The sequence below is a fragment of the Oncorhynchus mykiss genome, chromosome 16 (assembly GCF_057628025.1).
Source record: "Oncorhynchus mykiss isolate SJ-2025 chromosome 16, ASM5762802v1, whole genome shotgun sequence".
Lineage (NCBI taxonomy): Eukaryota > Metazoa > Chordata > Actinopteri > Salmoniformes > Salmonidae > Oncorhynchus > Oncorhynchus mykiss.
Window position 1 is genome coordinate 8870001 of NC_143037.1, and position 27500 is coordinate 8897500.

General features: G+C 46.8%; 2 protein-coding genes across 3 annotated transcripts in view; one reads left to right on the plus strand and one right to left on the minus strand.

The window, feature by feature from the left end:
• LOC110492816 (integrin beta-4) overlaps positions 1–19280 on the plus strand; it is a 31939-nt gene extending 12659 nt beyond the window's left edge. The window contains exons 13-39 of one of the 2 annotated variants that reach the window (XM_036946097.2): positions 700–905; positions 1119–1222; positions 1697–2051; positions 2192–2298; positions 2407–2440; positions 2559–2753; positions 3184–3287; positions 3401–3459; positions 3583–3755; positions 4124–4303; positions 4495–4643; positions 4739–4946; positions 5844–6161; positions 6429–6595; positions 7255–7438; positions 7654–7791; positions 8105–8287; positions 8759–8887; positions 11994–12185; positions 12446–12619; positions 13159–13287; positions 13653–13802; positions 15158–15346; positions 16685–16840; positions 17101–17265; positions 17442–17723; positions 17871–19280. In XM_036946097.2, the coding sequence (XP_036801992.2) occupies positions 700–905; positions 1119–1222; positions 1697–2051; positions 2192–2298; positions 2407–2440; positions 2559–2753; positions 3184–3287; positions 3401–3459; positions 3583–3755; positions 4124–4303; positions 4495–4643; positions 4739–4946; positions 5844–6161; positions 6429–6595; positions 7255–7438; positions 7654–7791; positions 8105–8287; positions 8759–8887; positions 11994–12185; positions 12446–12619; positions 13159–13287; positions 13653–13802; positions 15158–15346; positions 16685–16840; positions 17101–17265; positions 17442–17723; positions 17871–18028 (4588 nt within the window). In that variant the 3' untranslated portion in view covers positions 18029–19280. The remainder of the gene's footprint in view (positions 1–699; positions 906–1118; positions 1223–1696; positions 2052–2191; positions 2299–2406; positions 2441–2558; positions 2754–3183; positions 3288–3400; positions 3460–3582; positions 3756–4123; positions 4304–4494; positions 4644–4738; positions 4947–5843; positions 6162–6428; positions 6596–7254; positions 7439–7653; positions 7792–8104; positions 8288–8758; positions 8888–11993; positions 12186–12445; positions 12620–13158; positions 13288–13652; positions 13803–15157; positions 15347–16684; positions 16841–17100; positions 17266–17441; positions 17724–17870) is intronic. The other variant, XM_036946098.2, reaches the window with a different exon arrangement.
• Positions 19281–20489: 1209 nt separating this feature from the next.
• Positions 20490–27500, minus strand: part of LOC110491317 (butyrophilin subfamily 1 member A1) — a 24001-nt gene continuing 16990 nt past the window's right edge. Inside the window, exons 8-9 of the mRNA XM_036946099.2 lie at positions 21853–21879; positions 20490–21761 (exon numbers count right to left, since the gene is read on the minus strand). Coding sequence (XP_036801994.1) covers positions 21175–21761; positions 21853–21879 — 614 coding nt within the window. The 3' untranslated portion in view covers positions 20490–21174. The remainder of the gene's footprint in view (positions 21762–21852; positions 21880–27500) is intronic.

Sequence of the window (27500 nt, forward strand, 5' to 3'; positions counted from 1 at the left end):
TATGGTAGAGAGATGAGGAGATTTATACATCAACTGGTATGGTAGAGAGATGAGGAGATATATACATCAACTGGTATGGTAGAGAGATGAGGAGATATACATCCACTACTATGGTAGAGAGATGAGGAGATATACATCCACTACTATGGTAGAGAGATGAGGAGATTTATACATCAACTGGTATGGTAGAGAGATGAGGAGATATATACATCAACTGGTATGGTAGAGAGATGAGGAGATATATACATCAACTGGTATGGTAGAGAGATGAGGAGATATACATCCACTACTATGGTAGAGAGATGAGGAGATATATACATCCACTACTATGGTAGAGAGATGAGGAGATATATACATCAACTGGTATGGTAGAGAGATGAGGAGATATATACATCAACTACTATGGTAGAGAGATGAGGAGATATATACATCCACTACTATGGTAGAGAGATGAGGAGATTTATACATCAACTGGTATGGTAGAGAGATGAGGAGATATATACATCAACTGGTATGGTAGAGAGATGAGGAGATATATACATCAACTAGTATGGTAGAGAGATGAGGAGATATATACATCAACTAGTATGGTAGAGAGATGAGGAGATATATACATCAACTACTATGGTAGTGAGATGAGGAGATATACATCCACTACTATGGTAGAGACAGAACATTAGTGTAAATCTTTCTCCCCAGGCTGGGTCCGTTCTGTAACTGCTCTGCCAGCGCGTCGACGGATCCGGGCACTTCCTGTCGGGGTCCTGGCGTGGAGGAGCCGTGTTCTGGCCGAGGAGATTGCCTGTGTGGAGCGTGTGTTTGTTACAACACGGACCAGTACGAGGGGTCCCTCTGTCAGTTTGACAAGTCCCAGTGTCAACGATACGGAGGTTTCCTCTGCAACGGTGAGTGTGGGGCCTTTGTCATCGGTCTCAGACAGCAAGCTCGTCACATCGCTTTGGAATAACGCTGTCTCTCGGAAGACAACAATGCGGCTGTCGTAAGGAGTAGACAACTGTGTCATCAATACCGTTTGTGGTCCCTAAACTTCTATGTGGGTGTATGTGTAGCACTTGAAGTAGATTCTAACCTTTTCTCTGTCTCTCTCTCCATTTTAGACCGTGGTCGCTGCTTCATGGGCCAGTGTGCGTGTGCAGAGGGCTGGGAGGGACCGGCCTGTGAGTGTCCCATGAGCAACCAGACCTGTCTGGACACGAAAGGGGTGAGCACTACATAATCTCTCTCCCTCTGTTTCTCTGTGTCTCTTCCTTTCTTTCTGTTTCTCTCTCATTCCCTCTCTCTCTCTCTCTCCCTCTCTCATTCCCCCTCTCTCTCTCTCCCTCTCCCATTCCCTCTCTCTCTCCCTCTCTCTCCCTCTCTCATTCCCCCTCTCTCTCTCTCTCTCTCTCTCTCTCTCATTCCCTCTCTCTCTCTCCCTCTCATTCCCTCTCTCCCATTCCCTCTCTCCCATTCCCTCTCTCCCATTCTCTCTCTCTCTCTCTCTCTCTCTCTCTCTCTCTCTCTCTCTCTCTCTCTCATTCTCTCTCTCATTCTCTCTGTCTCTGTCTCTCTCTCTCTCTCTCTCTCTCCCTCTCTCTCCGTCTCTCGCGCTCTCTCTCTCCCTCTCATTCCAGATTTCTACAATATTGTTGGTCATGACTGATCTAACCACTACCCCCAACCCCAACTCTCTCAGGGCGTCTGTAACGGGCGGGGTGTGTGTAAGTGTGGTCGCTGTGAGTGCCAGGACTCTGGCCTGGCCATGACCCCCACCTGCGAGGCTAACTTCCAGGCCCAGCTGGGGATGTGTGAGGACAAGAGGAGCTGTGTCCAGTGTCAGGCCTGGAAGACCGGAGAGAAGAAGGACAGCGACCAGTGTGACCAGTGCCAGTTCAAAGTGGTCATGGTGGAAGAGCTCAAGGAAAATAAAGAGGTGATTGAGGCGTGTAGTTTCCGCGACGAGGATGACGACTGTACGTACCACTACACCGTGGACTACCCTGAGGACCAGACTGTTAAGGACCTGGAGGTCCAAGTGCTCAAGAAGAAAGGTGAGACAACGTTCACATCTTTCTGCCTTGGTTTATATGACGTCAATACCATTATGGGGGTTGCCTGCTCTGTTACGGACGAGCTCACCGCGTGGTGACCTGCATCCTGGTTGTGATGTTGTTGTGGTCCGTCCCCTTAGACTGTCCCCCTGCTGGCTTCCTGTGGCTGATCCCTCTCATCATGTTCCTCATGCTACTGCTGGGTCTACTGTCGCTCTGCTGTTGGAAGTACTGCGCCTGCTGCAAGGTAATGTCCAGACACAACCATAACATGACCTTTAAAACAACCAACCATGGCCTTTGCCATACTATGAAGGAAATAATCTCTCTATTTGCCTCTCTCATTCTCTTTCAGTCCTGTCTTGCTTTGCTGCCATGCTGTGGAAGAGGTGGGTGACTCATGAAATATCCTTCTGTGCCTGTTACAGTTTCTGTACCATGTTTCCAGGCCGTGTTACATTGTGTGATTGAACACGTGTTCTCCTATGTGTGTCCCTGTGTCTTCAGGTCGTATGGTTGGCTTTAAGGAAAATCAGTACATGCTCCGCCAATCCATGCTCACCTCTGACCACTTAGACACGCCCCTAGTGAGGACCGGCCCACCCAAGAGCACCGACGTGGTTCGCTGGAAGATCACCGACAATGTCCACCGATCGCCCAATCATCCGCTTGCGCAGGTTCAGCCCAACCCCAAAGAGACCAGTGAGTGTAAAATGTTTCAAATTCCAGCTCTCCTATTGGTTGGAGTTATCACTAGAACTTCCTGGTTTACATTGTTGTGAAAACCGAACCCTAAACAACCACCTCTTCTCCCCCTTCTCTTCCTCTCCTCCTCCTCCCCACCGCCTCTCCTCCTCTTCCTCTCCTCCTCCACTTCTCTTCCTCTCCTCTTCTCCTCCACTCCTCCTCTTGTCTTCCTCTCCTCCTCCTCCTTCTCCTCCCCCTCCTCCTCTTGTCTTCCTCTCCTCCTCCCCCTCCTCTTATCCTCCCCACCTCCTCTTATCCTCCCCTCCTCCCCACCTCCTCTCCTCCTCTTCCTCTCCTCCTCTCCTCCTCCACTTCTCTTCCTCTCCTCCTCCACTTCTCTTCCTCTCCTCCTCCTCCCCACCTCCTCTTTCTCCTCCATCTATAGTCCAGTTCCCTCTGTCTCTGCGTCTGAACAGGTTGTTCACAGACAGTCTGTCTCGCTCCGACGCCAGAGACACTGAGTTGCTACGCAGGGAGGTCGATGACAACGTGAGTGTGTGTGTAAGGGAGTGTGTGTGTGTGTGTGTGTGAGCAAGCTGTGTATGTATACATTACTCTATGCTCATCCTTGTGACAGTGGGTTGTGTGTGTTCTCTGTTCAGCTGAATGAAGTGTACAAGCAGGTTCCTGGCACCCAGAGAGTTCAGAACACCACATTTAGGTGAGACACTAATTTCAACCTTTACTACTTCCTGAATTTATTACAATAAAGTCATTTTTTCTGAATGTTGTCTAATTCATGTTTTCTCATATCATCATTACGGATATTGTCTTTGTGTTTCAGATTACAGAGAAATGCTGGTAAAAGAGCTGACCACGCCATCGTAGACACCGTTCTGTCCGCTCCTCGCTCCAGCTACCCCAACATCGTCAAACTGACTGAGAAAAACGTCCAGTCTGGAAACTTCCAGGATCTCAAAGTGGTGCCGGGCTACTACACAGTGGCCACAGACAGAGGTCTGTGTGTCTGTGTCTGTGTCTGTGTGTCTGTGTCTGTGTGTGTGTCTGTGTGTGTGTGTGTCTGTGTCTGTCTGTGTGTCTGTGTCTGTGTCTGTGTGTCTGTGTCTGTGTGTGTGTCTGTGTCTGTGTGTGTCTGTGTGTGTCTGTGTCTGTGTCTGTGTCTGTGTTTCTGTGTCTGTGTTTCTGTGTCTGTGTTTCTGTGTCTGTGTGTCTGTGTGTCTGTGTCTGTGTGTGTGTCTGTGTGTGTGTCTGTGTGTGTCTCTGTGTGTGTCTCTGTGTCTCTGTGTCTGTGTCTGTCTGTGTCTGTGTGTCTGTGTGTCTGGGAGTTCCTAACTCACTCCCTCTCTCTGTCTGGCTCTCTGCAGAGGCGGCTGGTGCCGTGGAGTTCCAGGAGGGGGTGGAGACGGTGGATGTGCACGTGCCGCTCTTCGTCAAGGAGGAAGATGATGATAAGAAGCAGCTGCAGGTGGAGGCGGTGGACGTTCCTCTGGGCATCGCTGAGATAGGGAAACGCTTCGTCAGCATCACTATCATCAAAGAACACGGTGAGAGCCAATCAGAGATATCTTATCTGACCCCTGACCTCTCTAATCTTACACGCATATACACGGTGCTTCAAAACCATACTGCATTATAGACCGTTGATTTCCAGTGAATGTGTTTATTCTTTTGGTTTATTCTGTGTTCTTCCCTTCACCTTAGTTAGCTAAAAACTGTGTGTCTCTCTCCTCTTCAGCCAAGAGTGTTATGTCGTTCCTCCAGCCTTCGTACACCTACAGCCGACAGGACAAAGTGGCTAACATCCCCATTACTAGAGAGATCATAGAGGATGGACACGCACAGGTCAGCTACCGCACCCGAGACCTCACCGCCAAGGACAAGAAGGTAACACATACCATAAGACAGAGATATCACACTCTTCATTCGTCTAAGCTACTATCTTTTTCCATTCTCATAACTACTCTTCCGTCTCTCACCAGGACTATGTGACAGTGGATGGGGAATTGTCCTACGGGCCAGGGGAGACCCAGCAGACTGTCCCTGTTCGTTTGTTGGAGATGGGAGAGGGAGACGGTCTGCTGAAGGACACACAGGTCAAACAATTTGTCATGGACCTCAGTAACCCAAGACAGGGAGCCAAGCTAGGACGCTACCCCAGAACCACCGTCACCATCACTGACAAACCAGGTGAGGTTATATTCTACTGTCACTATCACTGACCAACCAGGTGAGAGGTTATATACTACTGTCACCATCACTGACCAACCAGGTGAGAGGTTATATACTACTGTCACCATCACTGACCAACCAGGTGAGAGGTTATATACTACTGTCACCATCACTGACCAACCAGGTGAGAGGTTATATACTACTGTCACCATCACTGACCAACCAGGTGAGAGGTTATATACTACTGTCACCATCACTGACCAACCAGGTGAGAGGTTATATACTACTGTCACCATCACTGACCAACCAGGTGAGAGGTTATATACTACTGTCACCATCACTGACCAACCAGGTGAGAGGTTATATACTACTGTCACCATCACTGACAAACCAGGTGAGAGGTTATATACTACTGTCACCATCACTGACCAACCAGGTGAGAGGTTATATACTACTGTCACCATCACTGACCAACCAGGTGAGAGGTTATATACTACTGTCACCATCACTGACAAACCAGGTGAGAGGTTATATACTACTGTCACCATCACTGACCAACCAGGTGAGAGGTTATATACTACTGTCACCATCACTGACCAACCAGGTGAGAGGTTATATACTACTGTCACCATCACTGACCAACCAGGTGAGAGGCTATATACTACTGTCACCATCACTGATCATCCAGGTGAGAGGACAGGGTCCAGGGTGAATAATAAACTATACTGTTTAGGTTATCCCAGAGTTTTAATGTAGCAATGTTTCTGTTCCATCAGGACACAATTGCACAACATGTCCCAGACATTGTTACCATGGGTTTTGAGAGCTTGGCTAATGTGTGGTTGGAAAGCCAGCCGTAACTTCCTCCTCTCTAACATGGCCGTACCAAACCTCCTCACCCCTTGCTTCCCTCAGAGCCCAGTGTGGTGATGTTTATGAAGAGCACCCAGAACTTCTCCACCGCCGACCCAACCTACTCCATCCCCGTGGTCCGCACCCGCAATAAGGAGGGGCCCGCCACCGTCCACTGGAGGACCCGCAACGCTAAACGCTTCGAGCTGTCCGGCCCCCTAAAGTTTGGTCCCGGGGAAACCGAGAAGAACATCGTGATCGATCCACGCTCGCACCCTGGCCCGGTGAAACCAGAGTCCTTCCAACTGGAACTGTTTGACCCCAGTACGAAAGCTGTGGTCGGAGAGAGGAAGACAACGATGGTCACTATTACTGATGGAGGTATTACACAGAGAAGCAGATACTGAAACACACACACACACACACACACACAGTATTGGGTATCTGTAAGGAATCTGATGCAAGAAGTGTGCATCACTAAAATAAGTTGCCCAACCCTTTTTGACACCCCCCCTTCCCTCCCGCCCACCCTCTCTCTCCCTCTGTCTCCCCCTCTCTCTCTTCCCCCCATCCTCTCCCCCACTCCTCCCCCTCTCTATTCCCTTCTCCCCCTCTCCCCCTCTTTTCCCCCTCCTCTCATCCCCTCAGGACTTCCAGAAAATGCCCAGATGGAGAAGAGTGCGGGCTTCATCAACCAGACAGCCACGTCTCCTGGTGGTCGTCTCAACTCTCCCACCAACGTGAAGGCCAAAGCCACCGGCCCCCGGAGCATCCGCCTTAACTGGGACCCTTTAGGAAAATCCCTGGGCTACAAGGTAAGGAACCCCCCCTTCAGGATCTAACCCCCTGGACTACAAGGTAAGGAACCCCCCTCAGGATCCAACCCCCTGGACTACGTGGTAAGGAACCCCCCTCAGGATCCAACCCCCTGGACTACAAGGTAAGGAACCCCCCTCAGGATCCAACCCCCTGGACTACAAGGTAAGGAACCCCCTCAGGATTCCACCCTCTGAACTATAAGGTACTGAGAGGAACTGTCATACAGGCTGTTGGGAGGAGCTATAGGAGAACGGGCTCATTGTAATGTCTGGAATGGAATAAATGGAACGGAGTCTAACGATAATAATGTATATTTGATGTGTTTGATACAGTTCCATTCATTCTGTTCCAGCCATTACAATGAGCCTGTCCTCCCATAGCTCCTTCCGCCAGCCGCCACTGTACAGGACTTACCTTGACTTAAACCCTTTACTCCGTAAGGAGCATCGGTCATCAACAGAGGAACTCAATAGTTTACACACCTGGCAACTTTTACTGGTGGAAAATGGGAGATTATTTTCCTTCGCTTTCACTCAACTTTGAACTGCTGTTTTAAATATGACTTTGAAAATAAAGCGTACAAAATATATCCGGAGTAGATATAGAAATAAAGGTTGTGGTCCCTTTATGATGGTTCATTCTCCCTGGTCACCAGGTGAAGTATTGGATCTATGGGGATCCTGAGGCTGATGCCCCCCCTGCGATGAATGTAAAGACAAACCATGCTGACCTGACCAACCTGTACCCCTATTGTGACTACGAGACGAAGGTGTGTGGCTACAACGCCCTGGGAGACGGAAACTACAGCGACATGGTGCCCTGTAAGACCCTGGAGGATGGTGAGTGAGGTCACATCCTGTTCCTGTCGAAGATGGACTGCATATGTTTTCTTTGAAACACTACAATTCTAGGATTGTGGACCGTTTTTGTTTCTCAGTTGAACGTTTGTTGGGTCTGACACAGCATGTAAGCTCAAACGTTGTGTAGGTAGTTTTCTTCCTTCGTACCTTGTGATTAACTTCCTGTCTACTTTCTTTCCTCCCCTCTCCTCCAGTCCCCAGTGAGCCCGGTCGTCTGGCGTTTAACGTCATCAGTCCAACTGTCACTCAGGTCAGCTGGGCGGAGCCTGCCGAGACCAATGGTGTCATCACCGCCTACGAGGTTCTCTACACGCCCATCAATGACGACACGAGTGAGTGACCTATCAAATCAGAAGGATCTCAGAATTTCTCGGAGTGACGTCTGTGCTTCCAAGACATTCTAAAGAACCACACACACCACACTGAATGTTGATCTGCCGTTTGTCTGCTGGTCGTTCGGCTCACTGTGTTTAGTCTGACTGACAACATTTTCATGCTATTCTAATGGTAAATTGGTTTGCTCTCTGTTTGCAAATGATGGCCGGGCACTCTGTTTAGAGATACTAAGTACTCTCAGGCCAGGAAATGCTATTGGTTTGTCCGAGCTTTAACACGTTCTCCACTCCCTCTCTCTTCACTTTGTAGAGCCGATGGGTGCAGCTAAGAAGGTGAAGATAGACAACCCTAAGAAGAGGATGTTGCTGATTGAGAACCTGCAGTCGGCCCAGACTTACTGCTATCAGGTCCGGGCTAAGAACAGCGTGGGTTGGGGTCCTTTCAAAGAAGCGACCATCAACCTGGCCTCCCAGCCCACCAGACCCATGTCCAGTGAGTAAATAAGAGCAGAAAGGATGTTCCGTCTAGAAAGCATCTAGTATGATCTTGATTGTTACCTGCTGCAACATTTGTGTCTAGCAAACCAGAAAGCTAATGTTTCAAGAGAAGCTTGTCTTACGCTTCGAACACACCGACCACCTCGTTGCGCAAAATAATACACAGCATCGTCTGGATGTGTGTGCAACAGAAGTTCAACACTTACCTTCTGCTACCATTTCTGTCAAGCCGTCTACGCATACAGTTTGACTCATACGTTGGATACTCATACAGTTTGACTCATACGTTGGATAAATCAAACGTATGCACCACACCGAACGCACTGCAACTTCCTCTGCAACACAATTCTGAACAGCAAATGCAGCGTTCCATTGGAAATCAATGTACTTCTGGTGTACCAAAACTCAATGATGCTGTCGGTGTGATCGAGGCGTTGATCCATCTCTCTTCCTCTCCTCCCTATAGTCCCTATCATCCCAGACATACCTATAGTGGACGCGGAGGCGGGGGATGAGTACGACGGCTACCTGATGTACAGCAGTGAGGTTATGAGATCGCCAACAGACTCCAAGAGACCCAGCGTCTCAGACGAAGGTGGGTACCCGCAGACTACGCCACCTTTCCTGACATCTCTTTGCCGTCTAGCTTCAGTTGTGTCCTGGGAGTTGTATTGTGTTTTGAGTGGACCCCAGGAAGAATAGCTGTTGCTAAGTAACAGCTAATGGGGATGAAGCTCACTGTTTTGATCTGAAAGAGACATGTCTATCCATCTTCTGTAGTCCAGTCATCTGCTCACTGAAGCAGAAAGAGAAAGAAAGAGAATCCTAAAAAAGGGTTTAATGTGTCACAGTTGAGGCTGACAGATAGGAGGGTTTCCTCCATCGTTCTCGCTCTCTTTATCACTTTCTGTCTCTGTTTTCATTCATTCTTTCTCTATATTTATTTCCTTCTCCCCTCTCTCGCTCGCTCTCTCACTCTCTCTCTCTCTCTTCTCCCCCCTCTCTCTCTCTGAAGTATCTTTTAACAAACTGACTTTATTTTACATCTCACAAGACCATCAGATCCACAACTGGTGTCTCTTCTTCATTTTCTTCTTCATGGCTTTGGGTTTTATCATGCCAGTTTTCATACCAGTCTTTATTTTCTTCTTTGTGGCTTTGGGTTTTATCATACCAGTCTTCATACCAGTCTTTATTTTCTTCTTTGTGGCTTTGGATTTTATCATGCCAGTCTTCATACCAGTCTTTATTTTCTTCTTTGTGGCTTTGGATTTTATCATGCCAGTCTTCATTTTCTTCTTCATGGCTTTGGGTTTTATCATGCCAGTCTTCATACCAGTCTTTATTTTCTTCTTTGTGGCTTTGGATTTTATCATGCCAGTCTTCATACCAGTCTTTATTTTCTTCTTTGTGGCTTTGGATTTTATCATGCCAGTCTTCATACCAGTCTTTATTTTCTACTTCGTGGCTTTGGGTTTTATCATGCCAGTCTTCAGTTTCTTCTTCATGGCTTTGGGTTTTATCATGCCAGTCTTCATACCAGTCTTTATTTTCTTCTTTGTGGCTTTGGGTTTTATCATGCCAGTCTTCATACCAGTCTTCATTTTCTTCTTTGTGGCTTTGGATTTTATCATGCCAGTCTTCATTTTCTTCTTCGTGGCTTTGGGTTTTATCATGCCAGTCTTCATACCAGTCTTCATTTTCTTCTTTGTGGCTTTGGGTTTTATCATACCAGTCTTCATACCAGTCTTTATTTTCTTCTTTGTGGCTTTGGATTTTATCATGCCAGTCTTCATTTTCTTCTTCGTGGCTTTGGGTTTTATCATGCCAGTCTTCATACCAGTCTTCATTTTCTTCTTTGTGGCTTTGGGTTTTATCATGCCAGTCTTCATTTTCTTCTTCGTGGCTTTGGGTTTTATCATGCCAGTCTTCATTTTCTTCTTCGTGGCTTTGGGTTTTATCATGCCAGTCTTCATTTTCTTCTTCATGGCTTTGGGTTTTATCATGCCAGTCTTCATACCAGTCTTCATTTTCTTCTTCATGGCTTCGGGTTTTATCATGCCAGTCTTCATACCAGTCTTCATTTTCTTCTTCAAGGCTTCATCTTGCCAGTCAGACCGCTCCTATTATTGCTCTGTAGTTTAGATATCACAGAATCTACATACATCCAGCCTCCTCCTTTTCCTCCTCTCTCAACTCCTTCTAATCACCTCGCTTCACAAAAACAACTGCCATGCCAACCATCAATACCCCCCCCCCCCCTCCCCCTCCGCCTGCCTCTCCTCTCCATAACAAGGCTTTATCAAGTTGGTGGGTTCCAAGCTGGACCTGCGTTCGGTGTCCTGGAAAAGGCATGTGGATGTGATCCCCTACCACCTCAGCACAGACACAGAGACCAGCAGCGACGAGACCCCCCGACCCAGCCGAACACAGATACCCCATCAAGGTGAAGACCGCCCTGGATAGACAGACAGACAGATACAGAGATGGCATGCCAGCTACTGTGTACGCCGGGCACAAATCTCCCAATGCAGCTCCAGTGCCCCCTATGCCACCACCTCTCGTCTGCACAAAGTCCTCAGATCTCTAATCAACATCATGTTTCCGTCCTCCAATCTACCCCTACCCCTGGTTCTGGTCTGGCCTCTTCCCCTGTTGCACCTCAACCCTCCCACCAAAAGGGTCTTCATTTCCAGGCATCAACTGCCCCACCGCCAGTTGATGGTCATGACAGGATTTTCCTGTCTGTCTCTCCTGTCTGCACTCTTTACACCTCTATGTGGAGAGATGCTCTGGGAAGGAGGCAGGTTGTAGGGCTTGTATATGCAACAAGCTCTCACAGTCTCACGTCAGAATTACACGTTCATCCATGTTTCTACAATTTCAAATTTCGAAGTTGTTCCAAACGACAAAGTGTTTAAGGGTAAGTTTAGGCATTAACTTCAAAATCCTAAGGTTAGGCATTAAAGCCGAATGGTTAAGGTATGGGATAGGCTTAAAACAAAAAAAATCTCCAAAACAACTTTCTATTGCTGCATTTAAAACATGCTACCTTTTACACCTTTTGATGCATATGCCCATCCACAAGGCCTAGCAAAACCCAAACCTACTTGAAGGTAACAGCGCTCACTGTTGCCCCTAGTGGTCGGTTTTCACGTCATCTCCTGAAGTCTTCAGACATGGATGGACGTCTAATACTGTTTTGTATCACGGGTGACCTGGTGATGTATAAAGGCTTCTCATGGCTGTGGAAGTGGTGATACCAAATGTATGTATGTCCCTGTGTGCAGTCTAAGGAGGGTGTTTCTCTTGCAGTTTGTTGTGATTTGCCGCTATTATTAACGTACTTAAATCAATTATTTTGTTTCCAGAATGTTTGGTTTGGTTTATGTTGGGTTCCAGAATGTTTGGTTTGGTTTGGTTTATGTTGGGTTCCAGAATGTTTGGTTTGGTTTATGTTGGGTTCAAGAATGTTTGGTTTGGTTTATGTTGGGTTGCATAATGTTTGGTTTGAGTTATGTTGGGTTCCAGAATGTTTGGTTTGGTTTATGTTGGGTTCCAGAATGTTTGATTTGGGTTCCAGAATGTTTGGTTTGAGTTATATTGGGTTCCGGAATGTTTGGTTTGAGTTATGTTGGGTTCCAGAATGTTCTTGATGTTCTTTCTCTTCTCTTCTGGGTCTCCTCATCTTTGTCTTTCAGAACCAATTAACGGCAGGTTGGAACAGAACTTCCTCTTCCCCGGGGGAAATAATTCCATGTCGCGCAGTACCAACATGTCTTCATCCAGCTACAGCCAGGTGTCTCCCATGTCCACCCTCAGCTCCAGCCACCGAGGGGGGGCCGGGGGGTCCATGTCCATGGAGTCCACCACAACATACCTCTCTGGACAAGGTACGGATGGATGCAGAATGTGTCAGCTTTTGAATCTTTCTGTTGACTTACAATGATATGACAATGGCAAGTAATTCCAGCTGGCTTGTCTTCACCAGAACAGAGTTCAGTAAACTTGGAGATTTAGAGTTTAAATGGGAAATGTGTTGACACCAGAAGTTTGCCAACCTTGCACTCAGAATGTACTGTTTGCTATAATTCTATTGTTCAGTATCTATGTATTTGGTAGTTGTCATCACTGGTCTTCTCCTCTCCTACAGGAGGAAACTCTCTCTCCCGCACTCAGGTGATTGGGGGCGGGACGCGCACGGAGAATGTTGTCATGAGGAAGCGATCAGAAAACAGAGGTTACTATGAGTATGACGACAACATCCGAGATTCCATCATCATAGGAGACCTGTCCAGTGGATTGTCTGGATACACAGATGGCCAAAGTAAGATTAAATTAATTTGAAGCATATTTTTTTAAGCATATTTGAAAGCATATTTTCAGCTCTGAGTGTAAAGAGCCGATCAATTACAGTTCACACTGACACAGGTCACAGGCATGAGGCTACAACGAGCCAATTTAGATGAGGTCTTTGACAAGGAGGTCTTTGCTAAGGAAAATGCCATCACAGTTTTCAGATCTTTCTGACCTCTACTGTTAAAACCTGAAAGAAGCTCATCTGTTTGTCTGTATCGATCATGGCTATAAATGTCAGATATACAGATCATCTACAGCAGGCTTACTGATGAGTTGCATGAAGCGGCTGGCTTGGATATCTGTCATCGATTACTGGGGTTGGTGGCTGCACAGAGCTATGCAGGCGCTATGCTGACTGTCGCTCTCTTCTTCTCCTGTTGTTCTCCATACTTCAATCCTCTACTCCCTCGCCTCTTTCACTGTCTTCCTTCCTTTGTTCATTCTCTTTCACTTCCTTTCCTGTCCTCCTCCTCCTGCTCCATTTTTGCTTGCTCCGTGCATTCTCAGGTACTTATGGCTTCAGTCCCACTCAGACACAGAGTCAGTACGACTACGGTATGTCTCAGGCCTTCCGGGCCAGGACCCAGTCTGAGGATGTCAACGATGCACTACTGAACCTGGACAGGGTGCTCCAGGGTGAGTCTGTCTGTCTGCAGCACACTCATCTGTCCTCTCTCACACCACTGGGACAATAGCAGAGCCTAAAGATACACTTTGGCCTCATGGCAGGGCTTACCATGCCCATCGCTGGTGAGACGGGAAGGCTTTGTGTTGCTGAAGCAGTTTTTTGCTGTGATGTATGTTTTCTTTGATAGGGAAAGTTCTCTTTCTCGCTCTCTCTCTGCATCACGCTCACTCACCTCTCGTTAATCACATCTCACCTTGTAATAGTTTATGTAACCCCTGTGATTTTGACTCCACCCCTAACCACCCTCCTTCCCGAAACCCATCTCTCTTTCTCTCCCCCTCATTGACCTATTCTCCCCCCCCCCCCCCCCCAGACGCTCGTTTGGCCCCTGGGGTCCCGGACACCCCCACCAGGCTGGTGTTCTCTGCCCTGGGCCCCACTGCCCTGAAGATCAGCTGGCAGGAGCCCCACTGTGACAGGGATGTTTTAGGGTACTGTGTTCTCTACCAGCTGCTGAATGGAGGTATGGACCCATGGACATTTGTGTCACATTCTAAACACATTGTGTTTTATTATGTGCAGAAGAAGAATATTGATTTTCATTTTTGAACCTGTGAACACAGTTGTCGGGTACGGGTGAATAGGATCCACAAATTGAGATGCGAACCGAATTGGATCTGTGAAATTCCAATCAGACATCGACAGGACACAGTCATTTATTTGAAAATCATTACCCGATCCGATGTGGACCAGATCTGACCCAGAATATGTCAGAGATGAGGTAGAATCAGATTCAAATTGGGTCGGATCTGTATCGTACCCAAATAATACAAAATGCAGCTTTATTGGTGCTCACGCCTGCGGAATTGTTTTGGCTTGTGTGGTAGGCAGTGAACCGTTTCACATGCCTTTTCTGTTGTAGGCCTATCTAAAATAAATGAGTTGTGGGCTACACCACAGCTTAGTATTTTCAGAAATGGCATCCCTAATTTAAAATATGGACACAATGATGTGTGGTGAAGAGACTACTAGTTTTGTCTCTGCAGAATGCTCTCTGTCTCCCGCTAATTCGTGTGCATTCATTGTTTAATTGTGTGAATTGTTTTCCCTTAGTTTGTTAATGTTTATTTTGTGTGCAAATGTTGACCTATAAACGTTCCCATTTGGGGACGTCTGATAATATCCAGGCTGTATCACATCCGGGCCTTGATTTGGAGTCCCATAGGGCGGCGCACTATTGGCCCCGCGTCGGCTGGGGTAGGCCGTCATTGTAAATAAGAATTCACTCTTAAACCGACTTGTTAAATATAGGTTACATTTAAAAATAAAAATACTTCTGATCGTCTTAACTCTCCACCACTGTGGAGCTTCTCAAAGTAGTTTTCCCATCACCTCACAGAAGGTCAGAGTGTTTTACATCCATTGCGAACGACAAAAGTTCCTAAGTAACCACTACGCCTCATGTGAAATAGCCCCATATTGCCGATCCCATATCTCCAGTGGGAACAATGATGCAAGTTCGCTATAGAGAGAACTCAAGCCAGACAGAGGCAGATGGGTGGAGGAGAGACATTAATGCTATTGACTGAATCAACTGCCATGCGTAGGAAATGTAAATCCTAGGACATTTAATGTCATCGGGATGTTTTCCTCTTCACATATCATTTGGGACCAGTGTTTTCCATATTACCAAACCGATCCGAGGTCCGTGGCCGCCGAGCGTGATCTCAGGGTCAACTACTATACTGTCAGACCTCGGGTATATCCGTGAAGACTTCTGATAGGATTTGAAGAAAGCCCTATCAACTGTTATAGATCTGATGGCCTTGTCCCAGCATCCCTTTACAGTAATCTAAACCCCTTTGTCTCTCTGTCCAGGTGATGTGAAGCGTATAAACATGTCCAGCCCCGCAGACAACTCCGTGGTGGTGCAGGACCTGCTGCCTAACCACTCCTACCTGTTCAAGGTGAAGGCTCAGAGTCAGGAAGGCTGGGGACCGGAGAGGGAGGGAGTCATCACCATAGAGTCAGCTGTCGACCCCAACAGCCCACTCAGCCCAATGCCAGGTAATCAGCTATACAGACCACTCAGCTCAATGCCAGGTAATCAGCTATACAGACCACTCAGCCCAATGCCAGGTAAATCAGCTATACAGACCACTCAGCCCAATGCCAGGTATATCAGCTATACAGACCACTCAGCTCAATGCCAGGTAATCAGCTATAGAGGCCACTCAGCCCAATGCCAGGTAATCAGCTATACAGACCACTCAGCCCAATGCCAGGTAAATCAGCTATACAGACCACTCAGCTCAATGCCAGGTAATCTGCTATACAGACCAATTAGCCCAATGCCAGGTAATCAGCTATACTGACCAATGGCAGGTAATCAGCTATACAGACCACTCAGCTCAATGCCAGGTAATCAGCTATAGAGGCCACTCAGCCCAATGCCAGGTAATCAGCTATACAGACCACTCAGCCCAATGCCAGGTAATCAGCTATACAGACCACTCAGCCCAATGCCAGGTAAATCAGCTATACAGACCACTCGCTCAACGCCAGGTAATCAGCTATACTGACCAATGGCAGGTAATCAGCTATACAGACCACTCAGCCCAATGCCAGGTAATCAGCTATTTATTTATTTTTTTTTATTTTACCTTTATTTAACCAGGCAAGTCAGTTAAGAACAAATTCTTATTTTCAATGACGGCCTGGGAACAGTGGGTTAACTGCCTGTTCAGGGGCAGAACGACAGATTTGTACCTTGTCAGCTCGGGGGTTTGAACTCACAACCTTCCGGTTACTAGTCCAACGCTCTAACCACTAGGCTACCCTGCCGCCCCATATACAGACCACTCAGCCCAATGCCAGGTAAATCAGCTATACAGACCACTCAGCCCAATGCCAGGTAATCAGCTATACAGACCATTCAGCCCAATGCCAGGTAAATCAGCTATACAGACCACTCAGCCCAATGCCAGGTAATCAACTATACAGACCACTCAGCCCAATGCCAGGTAATCAGCTATACAGACCAATGCCAGGTAATCAGCTATACAGACCAATGCCAGGTGATCGGCTATACATCTTTGCCCGCCATTGTGGATCACTCTTATCCTCACTCCTTTGGTTAGCTGATTAATCTCTGACCTCTAGCTCTCTGTTTCCGGTTTAATCTACATTTACTTTCGCTCTCTCCAATTACCTCTATCTTTCAATCCCTTGTTCCTTGGTCTCTCCTTCACTCCCTCCATGTATTCTCTTCCTCACGCTCTCTGTCTTCCCGCTTCAGTTTCTCCCTTCACTCTAAGTGCCCCCAGTGCTCCAGGCCCCCTGATATTCACAGCTCTGTCCCTTAACTCTCTCCACCTCTCCTCTCTAACTCCCCTTCTCCCCCAGGTTCTTCCTTCACTCTCAGTACCCCCAGTGCTCCAGGCCCCCTGGTGTTCACAGCTCTGTCCCCCGAGGCACTGCAGCTGAGCTGGGAGAAACCCCGCAAACCCAACGGAGACATCCTGGGCTACGTGGTCACCTGTGAACATCTGCACGGAGGAGGTGAGAGTGAACACTGACTCCAGATCAGTTTTCGGGGATTGTAGAGATTTTTTGTCAACAGTCATTTGCTAGGATTTATACATTGACATGATCGAGAGAGACAAAATCAAAGACTCTTCTATTTTGTTAATCTCTAGGTCTTCTTGACTTGTTATTGGACAATGCTAATCAAATGATCTTTAACTTTCATATTCATATCCACTTTAATTTCCTAGTCTGATCCCCACTGTCCCCCTTCATCTCCATCCCCCCTCCCCCAGGTGACATGCGTTCCTTCCAGGTGAGCGGTGACAGCGCTGAGACCAGTCTGACAGTTCCGGACCTGAGTGAGAACATGCCGTACAAGTTCAAAGTTCAGGCCAGGACGACCCAGGGCTTCGGCCCCGAGAGGGAGGGCATTATCACCATCGAGTCTCAGGATGACGGTAAGAGGACAGAGTCCTACAAGAGTCTCTTTTATCGAAGGTTTTATCTAGTGCTTAAATTGAAATTAATAAGGTTTCGGTACTCGGTTTCATATTTAGAAGCCAGTTTTCTATGCGTTTGTATATTTGGAATTGTATTGTATACTAATGTAGGATTCTCTTTCTCCTCTCTGTAGGTAGCATGTCTCAACTAGGAGGCCTAGGTGGTACATCTCAACTAGGAGGCCTAGGCAGTATGTCTCAACTAGGAGGCCTAGGTAGTATGTCTCAACAAGGAGGCCTAGGCAGTATGTCTCAACTAGGAGGCCTAGGCAGTATGTCTCAACTAGGAGGCCTAGGTGGTACATCTCAGTACAGCAGTCAGTCCTTGACCAAGAGAGATGGTTACCAACTTCCTACAGAGGGCAGCACACGCACCAACGTCACACACACCATGATCAACGACCCATACTACTCAGGTAGTGTATCAATTTAATCTCTCTCTCTCACTCCGACAGCATTTCTCTCTCTCGCTCGCTCTCTCTCACTCACTCCCACAGCATTTCACTCACTCACTCACTCACTCTCACTCACAGCATCTCTCTAACCCCCTCTCCTCCCCCTAGGAGATGGTATGATGGTGGTGGGGAAGACGACCCAGCACACAGAGACCAGCGGCATGGTGACACGTCATGTGACGAAGGAGGTGGTGCAGAGGAGCATGCAAGTGGCCGGCACCAGCAGCGTCACCAAGAAGGTCGAGAGGTCATTCTACGAGACCTGAAGTCAAAGGTCAACAACAAGATGGCGGCGTCCACGGTACCCAACATGTCCTCCTCTCTGTCTGTTACAAAACAATGGCTCCTCTCCTCCATCGGTCATGGGATTCATTTTCATTCTTCATTATTTAGTTTTGTCGTTGTTGTTTCTATGTTGTCGCAAACATTTTACATTCAAAGAACTCTACCACCCCCACAAAGATATGTCATGTTGTAATTCTCTATTGCTTCTATACCTGATACCACACCCAGAGGCTTTAGATAAGGCCATTACACTTATCTGAGGTCGGTTCTCAATAGTTAAAAGTAGAGTTGGCTCCTGCTAATATATATTTTGACAGAGATAAAGAGAGGGAGAGCAGGTAAGATTTTTTGTACTGGTTGGCTACTTTGGCGACTAGGTGCCTGCAACATGGCTGCAGTTTGTTAAATTGATGACATGCCTGCCAGTACCTTAAATAGTTTTTTTTTGTAGGGGTTCATTGTATTATTAGATTGTTGGTAACTCTCAAAGCCATTACAAATATATTAGACTGATGTGTTTTCTGTACGTCAGAAGAAATGGAATTAAAATGTTGATGCCAAATACTGTATTGCAATGTATTGTTTGTGTAAAAATATGTTTCCTATGGTTTTATATATTTCATTTCCTTTATTTTTTCCCATGCGTATGTGAACACATTTACTACATTCATAAATGGTCCTCTGTAGGTAGAGCATAGCACTTGCAACTCCGGGATAGTGGGTTTGATTCCCGGGACCACCCATGCCACCTGTAAAAAAATTATATATGCATCTGTGACTCTGTGTCACTTTGGACAAAAGCTTTAGCTAATTCGCATACATTAGTTATAACCTCTAAGGTATTCCTAGTTAAAGTGTGTCTCGTTACTGTGTCTGATTGAGTGCTATGGTCTAAAACCTTTTGTGTCTAACTAATATATTCTAGCATAACTTCAACGACTTAGTCCGGATATATAGGTATATGTTTTGAGACAAAAAAATATTGTATTGTCTTTATAATGTATTTTCAAACCCATGTTGTGCTTTAGTTCAATTCAAAATGCTGTCCATTGTAAAGAGTCCTTACACTTAGTAAGACACGGCAAGATTAGTTTGTTGTGAAAGTCATTAACATTTTAGAAATATACCAACAAAAATGTATAAGGCACAGCTTTTTTATCATATCTATTCATCAGTTACTGTTTTATATATCTGTCTATTTTATTACACTTAATAAAGATTGAATATAAACCACCTCTAGATGCATTTCTGTATATTCTCATGTACAGTTCATTTGGAAAGTATTCAGACCCCTTCCCTTTTTCACTCCTCAATCTAAACACAATAACCCCATAATGGAAGAAGTTTGGAACCACCAAGACTCTTCCTAGTGCTGGCCGCCTGGCCAAACTGAGCAATCAGGGGAGAAGGGCCTTGGTCAGGGAGGGGACCAAGAACCCGATGGTCACTCTGACAGAGCTCCAGAGTTCCTCCGTAGAGATGGGAGAAACTTCTATAAGGACAACCATCTCTGCAGCACTCCACCAATCAGGCCTTTACGGTAGAGTGACCAGACGGAAGCCATTCCAGAGTAAAAGGCACATGACAGCCCGCTTGGAGTTTGCCAAAAGGCACCTAAAGACTCTGACCATGAGAAACAATATGAAACCAAGATTGAACTCTTTGGCCAGAATGCCAAGCGTCATGGCTGGAGAAAACCTGGAACCATCCCTACAGTGAAGCGTGATGGTGGCAGCATCATGCTGTGGGGATGTTTTTCATTGAGGGATAGATGAACAGAGCAAAGTACAGAAATTACGCTCAAACTAAAAATCATTAAACAAAATAAGGTAGGGCCGTCATTGTAAATAAGAATTTTGTTCTTAACTGACTTGCCTCGTTAAATAAAGGTTCAATAAAATGAAAGGTATAGCGCAAGGAGCCGCTTGTGGATTTGACAGCTCTAACGCAGTTCCATTTCCGACCCTAGCAAAACAACTGCTATGTGGATGTCGGCTAAAGCGGATCTGACTTAAGAGCCCTAACTCTTCTATTTACTTTTTTCACAACTGCCACCAGTTTGGCGCCCCAAAACATGAACAAAGACATCGTCAAATATATAAACATGTGTAAATAATAAAGGATATTTAATGCTGAAACCCTCATATTAAACACAAATGCCATTCACTAAGTTGATGGGTTGTATTTAGGATAATGCTTTTATATTTTTTAAATCATATTTTATATGTGATAAGGCCCCACAGAGGCCAGAAATAATTAGACACCTGTGATAATCTGAAGTACCCATACAGGCCACTAGATGTCATGTGGTAAATTCCATAAAATTCCTGAAAGTTACAAAAATTCTGGTAGTTTACTGACTTTGAAAGTTACCCGTAATATACCCTACCTTTGCAACCCTAATTCCACACCTTTGTTGACTAGAAACCGACAAACATCTTCTTGAGATTTTTCTTAATTTATTGATGACTGAAAAAAAGCATTGTTATCACACCATTTTACACACTGTCAATATCAACCGTAACTTCCAAAAATATGCTTAGACTCTTGCAAGCTGGACAGTGGAATCAGAGAGGAAGAGAATCAGACAGGAAGAGAATCAGAAAATCTAAGAATAAGAGAATCAGAGGAATAATGAAGTACTGCATGCTACTCTCTCTACCATCCCTTTTATACACTATAGACTGTAAACCCTAGCTGTCTGTCTCTGTGTGTGTGTGTGTGTGTCTTTCTGTGTGTGTCTTCTGTGTGCAAGCTCTTGCTGAACTAAATATCGACTATGTCAGATCTTTGGGTAATTTGGGCAGCACGTTCTTTTACAGTTCCTTTGTACCTTGAAGTAGTGTGGCATGAAGGCAATGTAATAAAAGTGTAACAGGGATGAGGTAATAACTGTTCTTCAGTCCAGGTCCTAAGGAGTGCATGCATTTGTTCCAGCCTTGTTTTAACACACCTGAATTAACTAATCATCACACCATCGAATCAGGTGTGATAGTGCTGGATGAGAACAAAAGCCTGCCCTCCACTAGCCTGGAATTTACACAGAATTTTGCTACTATTACAATAATCTGTGTGGATTCCAGGCTAGCTCTCCAGGACCAGGTTTGAAGAACGCTGTAATACGTTATCACCAGAGACAGGGTCCAGGGCAGAGGCAGGGTTCCCTGGTCTGTGCCGGCCTGATCACCAGATCCCTCACTACCTCTACAGTCCCAAACACGGGGAACAGTCTCTCTGTGAAGGTCTCGTTGTACGTGTAGATGTGGGACCTCTTCTCCACATCGTAGAAGGAGAGCTGGCCCTGCTCATAGTCCAGGTAGACCCCTACCTTTCTGGGGACCAGCATCTGGGCCAGTGGCGTGGCGGGCACCGTCAGCGCCTTGAGGTCTGAGCCCCTCTCCAGCCTCAGGGTGAGGTAGCCCGTCTGTGTGTTAAGGGGACTGTAACCCTTCCTCTGGGCGGAGCCTTTAGCCACGCCCAGCCGCCAGTCCCGGTCGCCCACTTCGACTTCCCAGTAATGGCGCCCGGAGATGTAGCCCTCGCTTCCCAGAGCGCAAAACCACCAGCCGTCGAAGCGGCGACTGCAGTTAGGGATGTCTCGCCGCTCCAGGCCACAGCGCATTCGCTTGTCGTCATCAGAGAGGAAGAGGTCAGGGTTGGCTGTCTTGGGGTCAAGGGTCACTTCCTCTGCAGCATCACAGATCCAGTTCCATACTGAGATAAAAAAAAAAGTTGTTAAGAGTAAGAAAAGGCGTGACAGTTTCCTTTACTCCTCAATAACAAATCCATGATGAGTTTCACATACCGTTGTGGGGAATGTAGCGGGCTGCATCTGAAAGAGTCAACAAAACTGGGGTTAAAATACTGTCAAAAGTTCAATCTTAACCCATTTTCTGTTACTTAACTGCCAAGTACTCAGGCATGTTTGTTCCATTCCGCTCCTTTCATTTTTCTTATCGATACCAATTGGCAGCACTTCAAGTGATTCATCAACCATCCCAGAAAACATGCCCACATTGGCACGATGTGGGCCCAAAGGCTGCAGACATTAAGCCGATGGGCCTTGGCTCCACATTGGCACGATGTGGGCCCAATAGCTGCAGACATTAAGCCGATGGGCCTTGGCTCCACATTGGCACGATGTGGGCCCAAAGGCTGCGGACATTAAGCCGATGGGCCTTGGCTCCACATTGGCACGATGTGGGCCCAATAGCTGCGGACATTAAGCCGATGGGCCTTGGCTCCACATTGGCACGATGTGGGCCCAATAGCTGCGGACATTAAGCCGATGGGCCTTGGCTCCACATTGGCACGATGTGGGCCCAAAGGCTGCGGACATTAAGCCGATGGGCCTTGGCTCCACATTGGCACGATGTGGGCCCAAAGGCTGCAGACATTAAGCCGATGGGCCTTGGCTCCACATTGGCACGATGTGGGCCCAAAGGCTGCGGACATTAAGCCGATGGGCCTTGGCTCCACATTGGCACGATGTGGGCCCAAAGGCTGCGGACATTAAGCCGATGGGCTCCACATTGGCACGATGTGGGCCCAAAGGCTGCGGACATTAAGCCGATGGGCCTTGGCTCCACATTGGTCCCTAAGGCTTTGGCCCAGTGTGGGCAGCCCTCACTCTGTCTGAAATAATGTTTTCCCAGCAAACATGCCCGCATTAGCATGATGTCAGCCCGATGTGGGCAAGAATAATGGCCCCATTTGGGCTGCCCCACCCTATGCCAATGTATATGTTTTTAAATATGAATTGATGTATTATTTATTTATTACAATCCAATGCATACATTTGAACATTTTCAAGCATTAAAGGTATTTGGTGAATGTGTCACATTGTATCAGAATGACAACCATGTTGTCACTACCATACATATATTTCTTACAAGACAAACTGTTTAGTGTCCCACACCTCACAGTTATTTAAGATTTTTTTTAAACTTTATCATTGGCACGGTACAAGATCAAACCCTATTTGGGCATTACACAACAGAACACTTAAACTGGAACAAACTTCTCAGTAACGGTTGCACAGAAAGACCTGTGTGCAAACAATGCTCCAAATATTCAAAAAAGTCCCTGCCTCTACATTGTGAGGTAGTAGGACTTGGGCTAGCCTGTGTTGGGCTGGTGAGGGCTAGCCTGTGTTGGGCTGGTGAGGGCTAGCCTGTGTTGGGCTGGTGAGGGCTAGCCTGTGTTGGGCTGGTGAGGGCTAGCCTATGTTGGGCTGTTGTGAGCTATCCTGTGTTGGGCTGGTGAGGGCTAGCCTGTGTTGGGCTGGTGAGGGCTAGCCTGTGTTGGGCTGGTGAGGGCTAGCCTGTGTTGGGCTGGTGAGGGCTAGCCTATGTTGGGCTGGTGAGGGCTAGCCTGTGTTGGGCTGGTGAGGGCTAGCCTGTGTTGTGCTGGTGTGGGCTAGCCTGTGTTGTGCTGGTGTGGGCTAGCCAGTGTTGTGCTGGTGTGGGCTAGCCAGTGTTGTGCTGGTGTGGGCTAGCCAGTGTTGTGCTGGTGTGGGCTAGCCAGTGTTGTGCTGGTGTGGGCTAGCCAGTGTTGTGCTGGTGTGGGCTAGCCAGTGTTGTGCTGGTGTGGGCTAGCCAGTGTTGTGCTGGTGTTGGCTAGCCAGTGTTGTGCTGGTGTGGGCTAGCCAGTGTTGTGCTGGTGTGGGCTAGCCTGTGTTGTGCTGGTGTGGGCTAGCCAGTGTTGTGCTGGTGTGGGCTAGCCAGTGTTGTGCTGGTGTGGGCTAGCCAGTGTTGTGCTGGTGTGGGCTAGCCAGTGTTGTGCTGACGTGGGCTAGCCAGTGTTGGGCTGGTGTGGGCTAGCCAGTGTTGGGCTGGTGTGGACTTAGTGTGAGCTAGCCCATCGCTCCAGGATTCCGTGATTCTGCAACAGCAAATAGTTTTGCAAAATCAACAATTCCCTGCTTATTATGCGAGGCTTACAAATTTGACCAATCACCACACTATTTACGCATAAAACAGACAAATCATTGTAATATTATCATTGAAACTGACCGATCACTGCAGTACAAAAAGAGGGCTCGCAATTTCAACCAATCACTGCACATTCACCGCATTATATGATTAAATCAAGCCACACGTGCACAAAACGTTTTCCCTTTTTAGCACAATTTCGCGACATATTGGACAAAATCATTGCATATTTACATGCTAAATGTCAGAATTGCCTCAGCAAAGTCAAACATTTTTGCTTGCAAATATTTGACAAAATCCAGACAAATTCCTGGAGGGACTGGCTAGCCCGTGTCAGGCGAATACCCACATAGGTATTCAATAGCGTCATGTTTGCTGGGATGTCACCCTAATGGCTATGAAAGGCTGACCGATTGACTTACCCATGATAATCTCTATGAATCTCATGGGATCGCTTGAGCACTGATAGATTATTAGCCATAGTTTTACTTAGTGGCACAATCAGCTCGCATTGTCACACAATGACACACCTGTGATCTCCAACATTTCTGTCACTGATTGCTGTAACACTTGTGTAAGGGCAAGATTTAATCAGATTTGCAATGGCCGTCACCTACAAAGCTGTTGTTTTGGCGGTGTCGGAGTTGAAACTGTGTTAGAGCTGTCAGCTCCCAGCAATGAGGGGGTTCGATTAATCTGGGCACCCGTGTAGGTGTGATTTGCATTGGGTGAAAGTTGATTGCCTACCGGGCGTACCGACGGCGAAGTTGGCTCAAAACAAAATTGATGTAATTAAACGAGTTGTAATTAGTAGGAGTCTGTGTTTTTCCATGCAAAAATGCTTGCTTTTGATTAAAACGCTTTATCTGTCTTCCCAATGCAAACTACTTAGAAAATTCTAGTGATGTTACGTTTAATGTCAGAGCTCTGAGGAATGCGTCAAAATCGCTAAGCAGTGTACTTCAAAGCAGCACACAATGCCTATATCACTTTATCAGAAGCATGTGATCAATGACATCCAAAGCTTTGTTTTGTTGAACAACGACCTGATTGGTTTGGTATAAGACAAAAAGGCTACATTGCGCATGCGCTACAGGGTGTGGGACGTCACCTATAATCATTTGGTTGCTCTAAAATCTTTTGACCAGCAGGTGCCACTATTGTACACTGTTGATCAAAGCCTCGAGTAAATTAACCTATTTTCGACACAATTGGCTGGAAAACCTTAATGCTTCAGGAAACTTAGTTTCCCCGTCACCAGAACATTTTAATATGAATTTTATGGAAAAAATATGTATGTTTCTGGACGATGCACCATGCTGCTTTGTTGACCGAGCGGCTGTTTGATTTGAGAACGGTGCTCCTCCCTCACCGCTTTCACTCGATGACGTGAAGGGCCCGGTTCCCCACCACTCAGCATAATCTAATACGCCCATTATACCTATTGTGGACATTGCCATTGGCTGCACGGAGTCGCATTTAGAAATTCTATGCAGCCGTGTTTACAAGTTCGAACACTGGAATGTAATCTACACCTTGATTAGGCTTATAGAAATTTGTCAGTATTTCGTTCTATGATTTTTCATTTTGATGGCCATTATTTCTATATAACCTTTACCCTCTCATTCTGAATGTCTAACGTACTCCCGAGTGGCGCAGCGGTCCAAGGCATTTTATCAATTGGACTGGGCACCTTTACTACACGGTAACAACACTACAACACTACTAATCCATAACGGCTGGTCTGCCGACGGAACAGCACGCGGGGGCTACAACAGACTTCGTCCGTCACGACGTACCTCTAAGGCCCTTCTGCTAGCCCCGGCCCGCTAGCTGTCTGAATTGCCGTGTCTCCAGCCAGCTTAACTACTCACTGGACCCCTATGATCACTCAACTAAGCATGCCTCTCCTTAATGTCATTATGCCTTGTCCATTGCTGTTCTGGTTAGTGATTATTGTCTTATTTCACTGTAGAGCCTTTAGCCCTGCCTTAGCTAACCCTTCAGTTCCACCTCCCACACATGCAGTGACATCACCTGGTTTCTATGATGTTTCTACAGACAATATCTCTCTCATCGTCACTCTATGCCTAGGTTTATCTCCACTGTATTCACATCCTACCAAACCTTTGTCTATTCATTATGCCGTGAATCTATTCTATCGTGCCCAGAAACCTGCTCCTTTTATACTCTGTTCCGAACGTACTAGACGACCAGTTCTTATAGCCTTTAGCAGTACCCTTATCCTACTCCTCCTTTGTTCCTCTGGTGATTTAGAGGTTAATCCAGGCCCAGAAGTGCCTAGCTCCACTCCCATTCCCCTTGCGCTCTTATTTGTTGACTTCTGTAACCGTAAAAGCCTTGGTTTCATGCATGTTAACATTAGAAGCTTCCTCCCCAAGTTTGTTTTATTCACTGCCTTAGCTCACTCTGCCAACCCAGATGTCCAAGCCGTGTCTGAATCCTGGCTTAGGAAGACCACCAAAACCCCTGAAATTTCCATCCCTAACTATAACATTTTCCGACAAGATAGAACTGCCAAAGGGGGAGGAGTGGCAATCTACGTCATACAATTCAGGTCTGTGGACAAACAATTCGAGCTTCTAAAAATCCACATTTCCAGAAACAAGTCTCTCACCGTTGCCGCTTGCTATAGACCACCCTCTGCCCCCAGCTGTGCCATGGACACCATATGTGAATTGATTGCCCTTCATCTATCTTCAGAGCTCGTGCTGCTAGGTGACCTAAACTGGGACATGCTTAACACCCCGGCCATCCTACAACCTAAACTTGATGCCCTGAATCTCACACAAATTATCAATGAACTGAACCTACCAGGTACAACCCCAAATCCGTAAACATGGGCACCCTCATAGATATCATCCTAACCAACTTGCCCTCCAAATACACCTCTGCTGTTTTCAACCAAGATCTCAGCGATCACTGCTGCATTGCCTGCATCCGTAATGGGTCTGCAGTCAAACAACCACCCCTCATCACTGTCAAACGCTCACTAAAACACTTCAGCGGGCAGGCCTTTCTAATCGACCTGGCCTGGGTATCCTGGAAGGATATTGAGCTCATCCCGTCAGTAGAGGATGCCTGGTTATTCTTTTTTAATTGCATCTCAGTGCAAGAGGTGTCACCGTAACCCCTAGTTCGAATGCAGGCTGCATCACATCCGGCCGTGATTGGGAGACCCATAGGGAGGCAATTGGCCCAGCGTTGTCCAGGTTTGGCCGGGGTAGGCCGTCATTGTAAATAAGAATTTGTTCTTAACCGACTTGCCTAGATAAATAAAGGTTCAATTAAAAAAACAACGACAGTGGGTGTGGCTTCGTGACAATGACCACATGAGCAGCTGCTCACTGATAGGGCTCCGGCACCACCAAAACACCTGCTATGCTGGCGTTGTCCCTCCCCGGTTAACGCTTGATCTGATCTAGGGCCTTCTTTCCATCACACCGACAGCGTCATTGCATTTTGGAACACCAGAAATGCCTTGCAGCATTGCGTGACA